Genomic DNA, 15,800 nt, shown 5'->3' on the forward strand with positions numbered 1-15,800 from the left:
CTATATCTATCGCTAACTGTCTTAGCAGCAATCTAACCAGCCGGAAATAAAAAATATATATTTTTGGGATAGTCACTATCCACGAAACATGACGTCGTGCTTGCATGTGTCAGTCTACAAAATTCACAGGTCCCAGAGAAAAAGAAAAAAGAAAAAAACGACATCGTGCTTCCCTGCACCGAAGCCCCTCAGCCCGGCGCCTGCACACACCCCCTTGTGGTCCATCAATATTCTCATATACTGTACACACGTCACACAAATAGAAGGACTCCCCACACACTTCTCAGCGCTCTCTTGTGAGTGTGTGTGTGTGCATTTGTCTTTTGAAAGACAACACACACACACACACACACACACACGACTGAGGAGGGGCCTCCGAGTCCTCTATACAACACTCGGAACTATTTGCTTCCATGGAAGCAACCATGTTTCACTTTCTTAAATATATATATATATTCATATAAATACATATACATATATATGTATATATATATATATATATATATATGTATATCAGCTTATACGTTTCATTTATATTTATATAGCATTATACATACATTCTTGTTTTGTGAAATTCCCTTTTGTCTTGTGAACAGGGAATTCCAAGCGTAGCACATCCCTCCATCTCTCCGACCTCCTTTTACTCATTCCTCCAAATCTCACATCTCCTCTCACCGTTCCCGCACTGAAGCGTTCCGACTTAAACTGCTTCTCTTCGCTTCAGCTGACCGTCCGAGACCTCTCTTTGAAACACACACAGATACACGGGGCCAAGCAGCCCAACTACTTTGAAATTCCATTATAGTAAGCTTGCTGGCCATGTTGATGTTGAATATATTTTGATTACTTTGCCGTCAACAGCAGTTTATAGCTACCCTAACACGATTGTACTAACATCGCTTTCCACCCCGCAGGTGCCAGCGTGGCATATATATATTCCCGTCAGTCACCGAAGATGATGTGAACACTGAACAATGAACATTGATGTCATTGAGGATGATGGTAGGAGGGTGGCGCGCGCGGCCGTCACATCCATCAAGCTGTCTTCACTGTAAAAAAAAAAAGAAAATGGCAGGAATCTAGCGGGGATGTCCGGGGGAAAAATTGACTCATGGGAAGAGGCGAGTTTGGGGATTTGGAGAGGATCGGGGTCTGTTGTGGATGTCGATGAGTCAAGGATATCTGCCTGACTTAATGCGTCGCTGTGTTTTGCAAGTCCCGAGCTTTAAAATACAATCTGGCTATCTGAGAGCATATTGAGGTGTATTCAATCCATAAATCCAGGCATCTGGGTCTTGCAGCTTGAGGTCGGGAGGAGGAGGAGGATAGGGAGGTGATAATGAAGAGGTGAAGGTAACCGTCTAGCTATCCGACTATCCTTCACGTCCAGGTGTATCAGGGCTGGGGTTCTCTTGGGGGGGAAAGGGGCGGTAAGGGTTGGTTATCAGTGTGTGTGTGCATGCGAGCGAGCGCGCTGCCGCTGCCTCCTCCGCTATGACACCTCGCTGCCGAACACTTCCAGCACCAGCGGGGTGAGCTGCATGCTGTGCTCGGGCTGGAAGGAGAGCGAGCGGTACTGCTTGGAGTGCTCCTCGTTCAGGCTGCGCAGGTCGGCCAGCTTCTGGATCATCTTGGCGTAGAGGAGGCGCCCGCCGGGGTGGTTCACCTGGATGTAGGCCTGCAGCGTCTCCGACAGGTGGTCCTGGAGCTGCTCGATGCGGACGTGGTCTTGGACGCCGGGGCGGTCTGCCATCGGGGAGGGGGGGGCACAGGGAGAAAAGGAAAGCAGGGTAAGGTTCAGGTGGATGGGAAGAGAGAGAGAGAGAGAGCGAGAGAACGAGAGAACATCAGTCAGGACGTTCAAGCCCAGTTGAAACAATACTGTCCATTACAGAACTACATAAGACACACTAACCACGTTACTGTGTTTATGTGTATATATATCTGACTGGTTGCAATTCATCGTATATATTTTGCATATACAGTGCAATATAATGCGAGTTTTATCGTGAAAGAGCAGCGTTTTCTCTTTGGAGATGAATACATCTTCAGATTTCTGCGCTTGAATTTGTTCCCATCTTGAAAGAAGGCTTTGAACAGAAGCATTTATCAAAGCTCGTTGGCTCTTTAACTCACAATAGCGTTTAATAGTGGAACCAGACAGCCTTTGACATGTTCGAGATGGGGAATGACTCATCGCCTATTCTTGAAGTGGGACTTGCTGCTTGACCTCATTCAGTGATTTCGTTCGCTAACAAACATCCTTCACCACATGTGTGAATTCTTGGCTGTTCAGCAAGCGACACAGCCCCCTTGCTCCACTGTTTGGCAAAAAAAAAAAAAAAAAAGCACACAACACTAGCAGTACCTGGGGAGAGCAGGCAGATGGCCATGAGCAGCACGTGTTCCTCCTCGTGCAGGTTGAGTTTCTTCAGGCCGACCTGGAACTTCACCAGCGGCTCCAACAGATCCAGAGTGTGACCCGCTACGGTGGGGGGGGGGGGGGGCGACACAGAAACATACCGTTAGTGCTGCAGAGTCGGTTGCATCTTCTGCCACTAAGAGAGGCTTTTTTTTATTGATTCATAAATGAGAAACACACTTTATACAGCAGTGGGCTTCAAGGATGAAGCGTTACTCTCTTTTTGCCTCTTGCCCTGCATGTGTGAGTGACTAAAAGCGGAGTGTGTGTTTGCGGCTGCTTTATTGCTTCCATGAAAATACCTGAAGTCCAAATGTCACAGTCATGTGCAAATGTGCGTAGAAAAAGCAGTGTGTGTGTGTGATCATGTAAGGTTACGTTATATAAGGTGGGAGAAAAAGAAATGCTTGATGCTGTAGCCTTTGGGTGAACAGGGAAGAAAAGGTGTGTGTGCGTGTACGTATATACGTATGTATGTGTGTGTGTGTGTACTGAGAGGATGTGTCATCAATAAGCAAGGCCTGTGTGCGCAGTCTTTAAAGTCTGCTAAAGTACATAAAGTCTTTGTCTTTATGTACTTTAGCAGGTAAAACGCAAAAAAAACAAGGTCCACTTTTGCCATGCTTCCTTTTTTTTTTAGTTTCGAGATCGACAGTGAGATGTGACCGACCCTTTGTGACGTCGTTGATGCAGTATTTGAAGTCCGGCCCCCCGCAGCTCCAGGACATGTCCTCCAGACTGAAGGACTGGTTCGAACGCAGCATGATGATCTCAATGGCACTCGACTTCAACAGAGCGATCTGGTCTTCTGCGGTCAGCTCTCTGGAACACACACAGTCACAGATACGGGATGTTAATGGATCAATGTTCACAGGCACTGACAGGTTTGACACACTTATGACAAGGGGGGGTCTTTGGTGGTGTCTTTACTTCAGCTTCAGCTTTATTTTAGTTTTCTTTATTTTACTTTTTAACTTCAGGAGCAACAGTTGTCTTTGTATTCTATCAACTCCTCAAAAAACACTTATATTTAGTATTGCTTTAGTTGTAGAGGAAGAGTTTCTAATGAACATACAATTGAATTTCAATTTTCCATGAAAGAAAAGTTACAAAAATGTTTGTGTATTCTGTCAATTACAGTTCTCAGAAAAAAAAAGAAAATCATCAGGTCGGACTTTAAAAAAACAAAACAAAACATAGGAATCAACCCAAAAAATCTGTGCATTTCCAAAACAACAAGTAGGTTTTATGTTTGTAACAAAAGTATGACTAAGAGTTCTGCATCAAATCAAACAGTAGACAGAGACAACTGTCTACTGTTTGAGCTATCATATACATGGGGTTGGTGTGTGCTGGTGTGTGCTATTCAAGCCCAAAGCAAGAGCACCGGGCTGGGAAGCAAATTTGACATAGTTTCCAAATGGTAATTACAACTTCTGTGTCGGAGTTATTTTCCTAGGCCGAGAACGAGGCTGGACCGAAGGCTGGGAGGCGGGGTTAAAGGAAGCCCTACTGCGCCTGCTCTGTGGGCCCATGGATGCTTCAGATTGGCAGAAGATCCGGGTCATTCTATCTGAATCTTACAATCCCAAATCAAACATTTTTGACTTCATGCGCCACTTTCATAGGAATGAACGGGGCGTGCCTCCAACACTGTATCCAGTTCTCTTTATACATCCACGGTGGGCAATGTGTGGCAAACAACACTGAGTGCAAAAATTCACAAAGAGTGAATGGCGGCAGCTGATCACACCATGATTGTGCATCATTTGCAAACACCATCTGCCCAATCTCAAGGTCTGATCACAAAAGATGCTGAGTGCAATGTGCCCTTTTATTTTGCATCTGATTGCAATTATCCACGTGGCAAAATAACACTAACTGTCAGAAGGTTCTACTTAACCACCAACACGTAAATGTTTGTTCATGTCTGAGTGTGAGTGTGTGGTGGGGTGGACTGAGAAGCACAACAAGCACAATGAATGTATTAATGAATTATATGGTTACTGTAGCAACAGTTTCCAACCCCAGGCTGACCATAAAAGCACACACACACACACACACACGCACAGTGCACATGCAGAGCCCCCTATGTTTCATTTAATATTGACTGTATATGCAGTACTACAGTATGTGTATCTCCACACACTGACAGAAGCAGGTGTGACTTAAGGAAAGCCATAAAGGGTCCCCACTACTCGTGGAAAAAGCGTTTTCTGATGCTACGAATTTATTTTGCACTCAATAGAAAGTCTTTTTTGTTCTTGTTGTTGCAGCAGAGTTATTCCAGGGAAGAACTGAATTGATTGGATCGCTGCAGTGTTACAGTATATGAGGCATAGGTAAAAAATTGAAAAAGTAGTTAAGTCATTTTCAAACAGTATTGCCTGTATTAATAAAATGCTGCGGACTAAAGGCCAATTTTGCGATCGCTTCAACCCTTCTGAAACAAAAGGTTAGATTTGTGCAGGCAGAGGACCAACTACCAGGATCCTATTGAGCCGGAGCAACGTCTGTCTGAGGTGAATTGTTGTAGAGCCTGAGCTACTGTAAGCTATATGATTGAGCTTCCTTTCAGCAAAATATTATGAGTGAATTTGAGTTCCCTCTGGTAAACAGCTACGCAGTGTACTCAGTCTTTCATTGTGAAAGGCAAGAACAGATGGAGTGGATCTGCACTGCCTTTGTCATGGCTGAATTAGTTAATTAAGTTAATATTCACGTTCTGTGTGAAAGTAGATGACCACAACAAGGTATTGACGGGGTGTGTAAGAGGCCTGGAGACCTTGAATGAAAACTGTGCAGCACAGTCAGGGACAAAATAGGGTGTGTGAGACTGAGAAGGTAAACACTTTGAAGAAGTGCTTCACAACACTTTCAAGAAGTGCTTCACAACACTTTCAAGAAGTGCTTCACAACACTTTCAAGAAGTGCTTCACAAATCAACGGCCAGAGTTGCCCTGAGGTTTAAGGGTGTTACCGGAGTTAATCTCCAGGATGAGAACACATCCGAACACCTTTAGTCAATGCTTAGAGCTGCATAGACCTCCAAGTTATCATCTTTTTGCAGCATCTTCTGGGTAAACAATGTATTTCCAGACACTCTTACTCTATATTCCCAGAGGAAATACTACATACAGCTGAGACTCGGCTCCACAATGAGGTGAGCAGCAGGAATAAATGTAGGTAAATGCAAAGCTAGCACGTCAACGATTATTGTTCCGTTTCATAACATGCAAACACACATGCATCATGCGCACCCATACGGGTCATACAAGTTATATTCATTAAAGAGAGTCGAGTTCATAAGTAAAAAATAAAAATCAAATTGATCACTTTATTTAAATTGAGGACTTCTATGGAGCGACGTCTTTGTGAAATATGAGGACAGGCATTCGACAGGCTTTCGCTCTCAGAGTTCTGAAGAATAGGAATTGTTTTTATGAATGACAGAGAAAATCTTCAGCACCAAGGACAGTTATAAGGACCCTATTTTACTGTTACCGTGGTAACAGGCTGGTGACGGAGCTTCAAGTGTACACCACGGACGGATTACCCTGCAATGAGTTTGCGTGTATAAAACATAGTAACACGGTTAGTACATGTTTTGTATGGGGCTTAAAGCGGCCAGTCTAGTGGTCGGTTGTTGCAATGAAGCTGACCGACATTGCTTTAGAGCCACTGTGCTGCAGCGCTGTACTTTACGGTCAAGTGCTTTTCAGATTTAACTATAATAAATGTACTACATTACATTGGTGTGATATCCGGGACAGCCCCCACTGCTGAATGTCCGTTCCTGTGTGTCGGTTTGTACCTGAAGCCTGGGATCATCTTGGCGAAGCCGATGACCTTCTGGATGCTGTAGGAGACCAGGTCAGCCAGGTGGGGCAGCATAGAAAGCTTTGTGTCCTCCTCACTGGAGTCTGGACTGCTCGCTCCGTCCTGGTACATCATTAACAGGCTGCTGAAGTTCATCTTGGTGTCCACAGATTCTGTTTGAGGAGGGGATTAGGAGACAAGATGAGCACAGAGGAAAGAAAGCAAGGAGAGGGCCGAGGCAGAGTAAGGGAGTGATTAGGGTAGGGAAGGGAAGCATGCTGAACACACAGAAAAGGCAAAGAGCCAGTGAGAGGTTGAACATGGCAAAACAGGAGGTGAGTTCACAGATTGAAAATCAATTAAAAAAACAGAAATAAAAAGCTGGAAAAATAAGTAGTTTATTTCTTTATTGGCATTCCCAGAAGCTTCTACCTTGGGACGACTAACAACTATAATGAAGCTATCATTTTGAAGCTAAAATGAGCAATATAAGAAAAATCTACATTAACACAAAACGTAGATGAGTACAAATATACATAACGTTTAAAATATGATTTTTTTTTGTATGATTTTAAAGCCTTTGTTTTGGTAATTGCAGACCATTTCAGACTTGTAAAGACCTGTGGATATGCCGTTATATTTACATGAAATAACCCCAAAACAGTCACTTTATTTAATTGCACTTATCACTTCCCATCCATCAAGGACAACAGGCTACTGTATATAGGTAAATATACAACAGCCTTCGCAATAAATATACCATTAAACACATTGAGTTTTATGTCATGAGTGTAAGAAGTATGCACCAGTGTTTCCCATTAATTACTGTGGCCTTGATGAACTGAAAATATATTTACACTTCTCAACAGGTGGTGTGCCTGAGGGGAGGGACGGGGTCCGATTCTCCTCAGAGTGCATCAGGGGTTCTGCCCGTCTAAAAATACGGACCCCTGTCTCATTTACCACGTTTTTGTGCTTCTAGGCTCTTAATTGTACTCTCAAAGTGCACCACATTGATGCATTTAACTTTAAAATGCACTCAATTTTCTTGCCCTCCCTAGAGGGTTTGAAGTCCACCGACCACAGTCTCACAAAATCCTGTGGGAAACACTGATGCATGCATAGCCCATGTGCTTGTTTCTCCAGTGAGGGGCCTTGCTGAGTAAAAGAGTAGCGGTTGTACATAGACTACGAATAGGCTTTCACTGGCACAATAAAACTTAGTAAGAGAGCAGAGACCAACAGCGGGCAGATGGTTGCTGTTTGTATCCCAATGTGTTTGTAAATCAACAGAGTTCGTCACAACTGTGTCCTTGGTGAAGTTAACCCTGAAGCATGAAAAACGAACAAGGATGGGAAAAGAAGAAAAAGGAGGAGGATGACGACTCTCACCAGGTGAGTGGTTGAATGAGTCAGAGGAGGCATCGGACAAAGAGTGAAGGGAGGCGGCTCTGCTGGCACTGCGTGTTACTGGGCCTTCACGCACCGGAGGCTGTGAACACACACAGAGAAACACAAATATTAATACAGCAGCGCAACAAGTTCCCAACTCAATGCACTGCTGGGGCTCGTCCACCGGGGGGTGGGGGGGGTAACTTCTTTGAGGGGGCGTCATAAAACGCATAAAAGCAATGACACTGGGTGTTTTCCATGAAAAGTATCCGTTTGTGGCCATCGTCATGTTCTTATTTAGTGTGCATCAGTCTATTTAAGGAGACGATTGCTAATCACTTCTGAAGTACACCTCAGTGTTCTTTAGTCTGATCTATTGTGATGGAGTGCTTCATTTTGAAGAGGTTCACACTCAGCCCAAAGTGACACCTACAATTTAGTATCCGTCTGCACAGTGTGTGCTAGAATCACACTTGCCGCTTTTTGATAACAGACAAAGGGAGAAGTGTTTTGAGACGTTCCATCCAATCTGCATCCTCCATCTGGAAGACCGAATTGTTGTGGTCTGCGGGGAGAACGTCCTCTGAAAGTATCAAGTTTGTGATGTGGAGAAAGAAAATACGCCGCCTCCGTCGGGCGGATCAACGCTTTTGGTGTCTGTTGTTACTAATTGAAATCACAAATGTGCAATGGTAGCCGACGTGTTGGCCTGAAGTAAATGTGACTGAGGTTACAGGAACTATTTACGGCTGTCTCAAGATCACGGGAGGCACTTTGCCAGATGTTAATATTTCTATGTGGAGAGATTTTGTCACCGCGATAGCGTTGCAACTGCGCAAGATGCAAACACAAAACTATGCAGATGTGTAGTTGAGAACAAGATTAAGTCTCAGTTTAAAGATGGGTATGGTCCGAGCAAGGGCGCCAGAAAAGGAGAGGTAGGAAATAGGGAAGGGGCCATCGGCCTCCTACTTTATGCCCCTGGCCCAACTTGTGATAGCAGATGGTGTGATCCCATTGCTAGTTGTATAAAATGGTTTTGGCCAAAGAAACCGAAATGTCGATGGAATTGAACCCTTAAGTGTGTATTATGTGCTTATTATGATACTTTTACCACAGCCACGTGCCAAGAAAACTCCAAATGTTATCATATTTGTAAGCCTTGTGTACTTTTATCATGTTTGTCTTGTTGTCTGTGTTGATTGTAATGTGTGTCCAGATGGATGCCTCGCCTTATATTGCAAACCAAGTCTACCTACGGGTACAAATAAAAGTAACCTGAACCTGATATTTAAAACTTACACATAAGAAAATTTGATCCCTTTGTTTAAAACATAAAACACCGTTCCTCAGCCTCAGAATATTTGCGTTAGTAGGCAACATCTAGTTAAACAGGCAGGGGTTAACAAGGCTGACCAGTGTTGATAAACGGGAGTACCACCGTCTACAAAGGGGTCACATATATGCTCGGTTTGGACATCAGGATTCAAGCAAACTCCAAACACACACACACATAGTGCGAGCTCAGAGACGTTTAGCTAAGCCTCACTGGTGCTGTCCTTGCCTCCAGTTTACAGCCAAACTGTCCAGTCACTAGAAGGTGATCAAAGCCAAACAAAGTATTCTCAGTGGCCATGGTATAAATTAAGTAAGGACAGATACATACTTTATACTGCTGCCACTTGCAGTAATGGACACAAACTAAAAGAGAGAATGCCAAGGTCTGTTATGATGTGGTGTACCAGAGCAGATGGTATCCATATCATATTATTACTTTCTTGTTGTTTGCTCAGATCTTCAGCATTTAACCTCCAAGGAATTTAGTTTCTGTGGTGACAGGCTGATACCTTGAAATTACACATCAAGTACACTGTGGTATACGGAACTTGTGTTGAAAGAAAAGTTGCTTCTGTATCAATTAGCTTTTCACTGGGAAACGTAGCATTATGGTCTGATGCCGTGTTTCAGGGAAGCCTCCCTTCCGTTGCATGACATCATGACCTGCTGCACCCATATTTATGGTGGACAACAAAGTGATTTTGGCTGCACAGATGATAAATGAAAACTGAGTGTGGTTGCGGTAGAGGAGGAAACTTTGTGCTGGACTAACCCTGAAGCGGGAGAAGTCAGAATAGGAGGCATCGTAGGTCTTGTGGTGAGCCTCCACCAGACTGGAGATGATCTGGGACTGCTCCTCGTTCAGGCGTGGCCTCATCGCCTCCCGGGCTGCCTCCTCCTCTTTCCTCTTCATTATCATGTCCTTCTTCCTCTGAACCTCCTCGTCTGTCAGGATGACTGTGAAAGAGGATGGAATGGAAGATAAATAAAAAAATCTTACATGGAGTGGACGTAAAAAACTCCCCAGCACACGCACAAATCAGTATTCACAAATATTGATGTCAAAGTCCCAAAAGAAACAATGAAAAAAAGGCAAAATCAGTTAAAATTATCATTAAACATACATTGCCACAATGTACTTTAAACCCTCCTTACATCATAAACTAAATTCGTTTAGGTACTGAATAGCATTCATGCGCAAACATTGAAAATCTGATGATGAAATCCATCAAAAAAAAGAACCAAAAGAGAGAAAGCTGCGGACAAGTCTTGGATTTAATGTAAAGGGAGCTCCATTAACACCCAAAGTATCACACGGTGTAACTGATCTGGACTCCTCTCATTGTGTATCTAGTGAAAGTGAACACATGAACAGGTCTAGACAAGTGGTTGCACAGTGCGTAGTGACAGCACACTGTCTTTGCACTCTCTGCATTACACTGTTAATGACAGGAAAGAACTAAAGGTAACAATCGTTACGATTAACTTTCATGAACTGAAAACACAATGAAAGAGTTAAAAGTTGTGACACGAAAAACAGAGACAACTCCCACACCGGACAACAAAGTGGTAGCGACCTGTCAATTACAAGGTATCCCCGCCCCAAAAGCATCCCCTGCTTTATGGTCTATTTGACTCTAAATGGACCATCATTAACTAAATGAACATCATGCTGTATTGAAGAAGACTTGAAACTAGTGATTGAGACCATAAACTCATGTTTACAATGTTTACTGAGGTAATGAATCAAGAGAGAAGTAGAGTCATTTTCTCATAGACTTCTATACAACCTGACTCAGACTTCTTTTTGTAACCAGAGGAGTCGCCCCCTGCTGGTCAGTAGAGAGAATGCAAGTTTAAGACACTTCTGCATTGGCTTCACCTTTCAGACCCGGGGGTTGCCGTCGGTTTGGGCCGCAATGAATCTATTAAGATTTGGTTTTCGTGTTTAAGGAAATATCAATACTGCCAAAAGTTTAAAATATAAACAGCAATTTTGCATGACAGCCCTCATTTGTAAAAGAGTATCTCAGAATGATAGCGTGCTACAATTCAGTTTCTGCTTGTTTACCTCTCTTCAAGGTATATAAATAATTTTATTTGAACTACTTTATGATTTTAAAGAACGTTATTTTCAAATTTTAGGCGTAGTGTTTTTTATATTAATTTTGGTAGTTCTTTTAATCAATCCAGGTACTTGAACATCTTGTTTATTTAATGGTTGGGGTTTCATGGGGTTGTTCTATTCCCCTTATTATGATGAGTTTCAAGAAAAGCTGTGATGCTGTACCTTGACAACACTTTGGAGGAGTCAAGACATTTTCAAACGCAATATTGTTAGTGTCCACTCATTCCGAGCGTGTTAGGAGGGATGTTCATATCTCAAAATATTGCCAGAACTGGCTGCGATAGCAGGAATAAAGAGTTCAGTTCGAAGGTGGATTGGGGCTTTAAGAGATAAAGTGCTACTTGTCCACAGTTAAACAAAGTTAGTTTTCAAAACTAGGTGAGGGGGCAGTAATGTAAGCTCCAAATATTTCCATCTCAGGTTACATGAACCATACATGTCCTGATTTCGGCAAGCAGAAAAGGCCCGTCATGTCTGCTGCCTTTTTAGTGCGGCCGATGCTGGATGTTTAAGTGCCTTTTGCCTTATTCATGCTGCAGGGGTCGAGACTGCGGGCGGAGTGGAACGGTGGTGCAGAATGGATTAGACATACTGTTTGCAGAGACTCTCTTAGGTTTTGACTAGATGAGAGGATCTTTTGGGAATTCCTGGGTTTGCGTGCCACTTCCACATGTCTTAGAGCACATGTGTCAAACTCAAGGCCCGCGAATCCACCAGCAAAAAAAATAATAAAAAATAAAAAGTTGTTTGTTTTTTTTTAATTTTGGAAAAAAAATTTAAAGTTAGACTTGAAAATAAAAATATCCCCATGGTCGAAATTATGAGATAGAAAGTTGAAATTATGAGATAGCATGTTGTGAAGTATTATCACCGTGGCTGGACATTGATTACTTGTCCTCCTAACAGTCACTTGGTAACAATATGGTTAATTAGTTATTACCTTTTTTTTTAAAACAGGTGGACAGGAGAGGGAACAGACCGTAAAGAGGTTTTCCAACAAGTGATTGAGTTGAAAAAGATGACAAATAATCCCAAAATGTCCACGAAGAGAAAAATTGATGCAGAGGGAAGAAAATGTAATTTAAGATGGGAAAGCGGATACATGTCTGTGCTTCAGGGAGAACAACGGGTCTGTCTTCAGTGTTATGAGGCAGTGTCGGTGATGAAGGATACAATTCACGTCGGCATTTTGACACCAAACACGGAGCTAAATTTAGCCTCCAAGAAAAACATCAAATTGTCCAAGAATGAAAAGGCAGACTGCAATCACAGCAGAATATATTTACACAAGCTACAGCCCAGTGCATGCTAAAGGTATGTGAGCAGGTGAGCTCCGACCAGATACAGATTTTTACAAATGTCAGTTTGTGAAGAAACACCATCGCAGACCGAGTTCAGGAACTAGCAGCAATCTAACAACACAGCTAGCTGAGAGACGAGATACATCATCTATCAATGTTCATAAGAGGCTCAAGGCAGACCTGACTCTCAGTGAGGAGCTCTTGGATGTAGCTGCCATGCACGGGACGACGGCAGGGCGGGACATTAGTGATGCAGAGAGGTGACAAAAATAGCTTTGAACAAAGTCAATGTAATAACTTGTGTTTGATATTTGTCTTTGTTATTTTCTTTAACAGTTTGATCTTTGATAGAGTAATGTGGGTTAATTAACCCTAAATTAAAATGATTTATGTTATAATAACAGAAATGTGCTTAAATATATTTTTACATTTATATAACTGCATGTACAATATTTTTACACTTGAATAAACAATAATCAAAAGCAGAGACAGTTATTTAACAATATGTTAGGAGTAGTTACAGTTATACAGTCTTACAGTTACAACCGGCCCTTTGAGGGCGACCCTGATGCTGATGTGATGTGGCCCGGAGTGAAAATGAGTTTGACACCCCTGTCTTAGAGCATTACATTACTTTGTAATGTTATATTCACAACACTCATTATGTATTACAGTTCACAACAGATCTATTGGCTTTAAAACCCAATGCACTGCGATACGTAAAGAATTAATATTGTTTTGTTTGCTTTTCAATACCTTAAAAAGAAATCATTAAAGACAACTACTGGGTTCTGAAACCAGCTGTGGTCGGCCATGAGTGGATGAACATAGCGGGAAGGCTGAGTTGGTCACACTAGCAACAGCATCTCGGTCTATTGGCTTTCTAAAATGTCAAAGTGCCGAGTCTCTAGATGTCTCTCTATGACTGGTATCTCACAGCCCTCTGAGATCTACCCATAAACCGTGCAGCTGCCGTTAGTCTGGTTGCTCCAGTAAAAAACTGTTGTTGTGGAAAGGCCATTTCAACACTCTAACCCGAACCCCAACAATTCCTGCTGTACAATATTTTTCCTTTAAAAAGGCGCCTCTCAGCAACACACTGACTGACCCAACATCTGGATGTGTGTTGCGGAGCGGCCACTTGTGGTGTGAAACAGGAAACCCCGGAATACAAGCTGTGCCTGAAGAGATTTTATAAAGATGAAAAACAGGCGGCTCAAATGTTCCATTTGCCGATGCGACATCTGTAATGAGGTGGTCTGAAAGAAATCCTTCTGTGTTACATTTCTTGTTGGTTTATTCCTTAAATTGAAACACATTTTGACACTATATCACAGTCATTGCTTTAATTGAGTTATAAGATTAAAGACGTCATAAAATAGAAACCGTGCCAAATACGTGCCTGTATATGCTCATTATAGAGGAACAAGCTGAGCGAACACACCCACACACACACACACACACACACACACACACACACACACGCACAACTACTAACTACTAATCATGACAATGTGCTAAATTCAAAATTCAGAGCCTTAATATAGCAGCAAATAACTATTTACTATGTAATGGTATAGTGCAGTAATGTCTACCACATTGGTGCCGTACATACACACTGTTCCAATGTTAGCACAATTAGCAACTAGCCGCCGCCGGACCGTGTGGAGGCATCCTCTGAATCATAGAAATTCTCAGAATTTTGAATTTAGAAACTGTTAACTTTAACATGCTGTGTTCGGGTACGTGTTTGTCTACTATTTGTTTCAGAACACAATGTCTCTGTGGAGTCCAGAGAAAAGAAGCAGGAAGAGTGGCAATGGCAATAAGAAGATAGGGGGGGGATTATACATTTATGTATTCAGAGCAAATATTTACCACTGAACCAAAAAAAGGATACGTATTATCTAGCAAGTTAATTACACACAGCTTTGCTTCTTCAGCATCGTGTGGCACCCTAAATATAGCACACAGGAAACAAAGAAACAGGACATATATATATATATATATATATAATACTGCTCAATAACATAACAGTACTACCTACTACTTCCATGGTATTTTATAGTTAAAGTTAGTGTTCACGTCATCCAGTCACTGATGGAGTAATGCACTGACCCCTGAATGCCTCGGCCCATATAATCCTTTTGACTCTCTGCCATAGTGACCGATCGCTCGACTGTGCAGACAGACAGACATCACGACTGCCAAAGAGAGACAGGCCCAGAGCCATGAGGTCATAATACGCGCACATATGCACCAACAGTCTGGCAGCAACAGAGACACTCTCTCACGATTCGTACCAAACTGACATTTAATTTAGCTCTATCAAATGATGCAATTTCTTTTAAAGGTTTACAGGCAAGTCGTGTACCGTTTTTAAGAGATAGAGACCTTGTTTGTAGTAACTTCCTCTAAATGTACTTTTATGTGGTCAAACTGTTTTACCATCTTCCTCTGTTAATACAGAAATGTCTAAATGGTTTGTTGTTACCTATTCCTAAATCGTTAATTAAATATGTTGCTGCAGCTTTTGCCTTCGGCAATGGTAAGTACAAATTTGGATTAAAGGAATAAATAAACCAAATAAATGCATACTTTCGAGTAACTGCTAATTTAAGAGACCAATGGGATGGCACGGATGTGTTGAGATCATGCACCTCATACTGAATACTGGTTGTTTTCCTGGAAGCTGTAAACAACTATATCTGAGGATTTTCAGTGATTGCACCCTGAATGGCAACCACAGGAGCGCCGTTACATAAGCGCATAATGTGGCGATGCAGACAGCAACAACAACAACAACAACAACAACATTTTGGCTACACGGTCTTAAAAAGGCAACTGAATGACTCTTACTGCTTAGCTAGCCAAAGGATTTACTTGGCTTTCATCTCTTTGAACCGACAGTCATTAATTAGGCTTGGGCTACGCTCCAATGTCCACCCGGTCCCACGCCAAGAGCCGACTGCCGACAACAACTCCTCCGCGGTGAGGACGACCGAGTATGTAGCCAGAAGCCAGATCATGAATAGGCACAGTTTGGGCAAAGTTTGGCACAGGCCTGTCAAAGCAGCTATTCTAAAGCCGGGGTCATGACTGGACCGGTCAGTCCCCAGCCAGGACGGCATCATTAAGGCAGGGGTCGACCCAAAGAAAAACAACAGACCATCAAAGGGCATCTTGACCACCCCCCACTGCGCACTGCAGTTAACCAAAAGAGGAGTTTGCTGTTTGGAAAGGGACTGATTGGATGGAGTGATGTGGTGAGACCAGAGACCAGCAAAGACAAGTTGAGACAGAAAGAAATGCAAACAGAAAAAAAGGGGTTGGGGGGGGGGGGGGGGGGGGGGGGGGGGGGCGGTCATTTTTCTTTGGGGCACACGCAAAGAGGGGGGAG

At 42.8% G+C, this 15,800-nt stretch overlaps 1 protein-coding gene across 3 annotated transcripts in view; it reads right to left on the minus strand.

The window, feature by feature from the left end:
- Window positions 1-524: 524 nt before the first annotated feature.
- LOC116395115 (vitamin D3 receptor A) overlaps window positions 525-15,800 on the minus strand; it is a 64,022-nt gene continuing 48,746 nt past the window's right edge. For all 3 annotated transcript variants that reach the window (XM_031868697.1, XM_031868698.1, XM_031868699.1), the window contains 6 exons: window positions 9,744-9,928; window positions 7,634-7,733; window positions 6,237-6,414; window positions 3,093-3,244; window positions 2,369-2,485; window positions 525-1,746 (listed from right to left, as the gene is read on the minus strand). In XM_031868697.1, coding sequence (XP_031724557.1) covers window positions 1,493-1,746; window positions 2,369-2,485; window positions 3,093-3,244; window positions 6,237-6,414; window positions 7,634-7,733; window positions 9,744-9,928 — 986 coding nt within the window. In that variant the 3' untranslated portion in view covers window positions 525-1,492. The remainder of the gene's footprint in view (window positions 1,747-2,368; window positions 2,486-3,092; window positions 3,245-6,236; window positions 6,415-7,633; window positions 7,734-9,743; window positions 9,929-15,800) is intronic.

Source organism: Anarrhichthys ocellatus, unplaced genomic scaffold (assembly GCF_004355925.1).
Source record: "Anarrhichthys ocellatus isolate YVR2014 unplaced genomic scaffold, GSC_Weel_1.0 scaffold44, whole genome shotgun sequence".
In the NCBI taxonomy this organism is placed as follows: Eukaryota; Metazoa; Chordata; class Actinopteri; order Perciformes; family Anarhichadidae; genus Anarrhichthys; species Anarrhichthys ocellatus.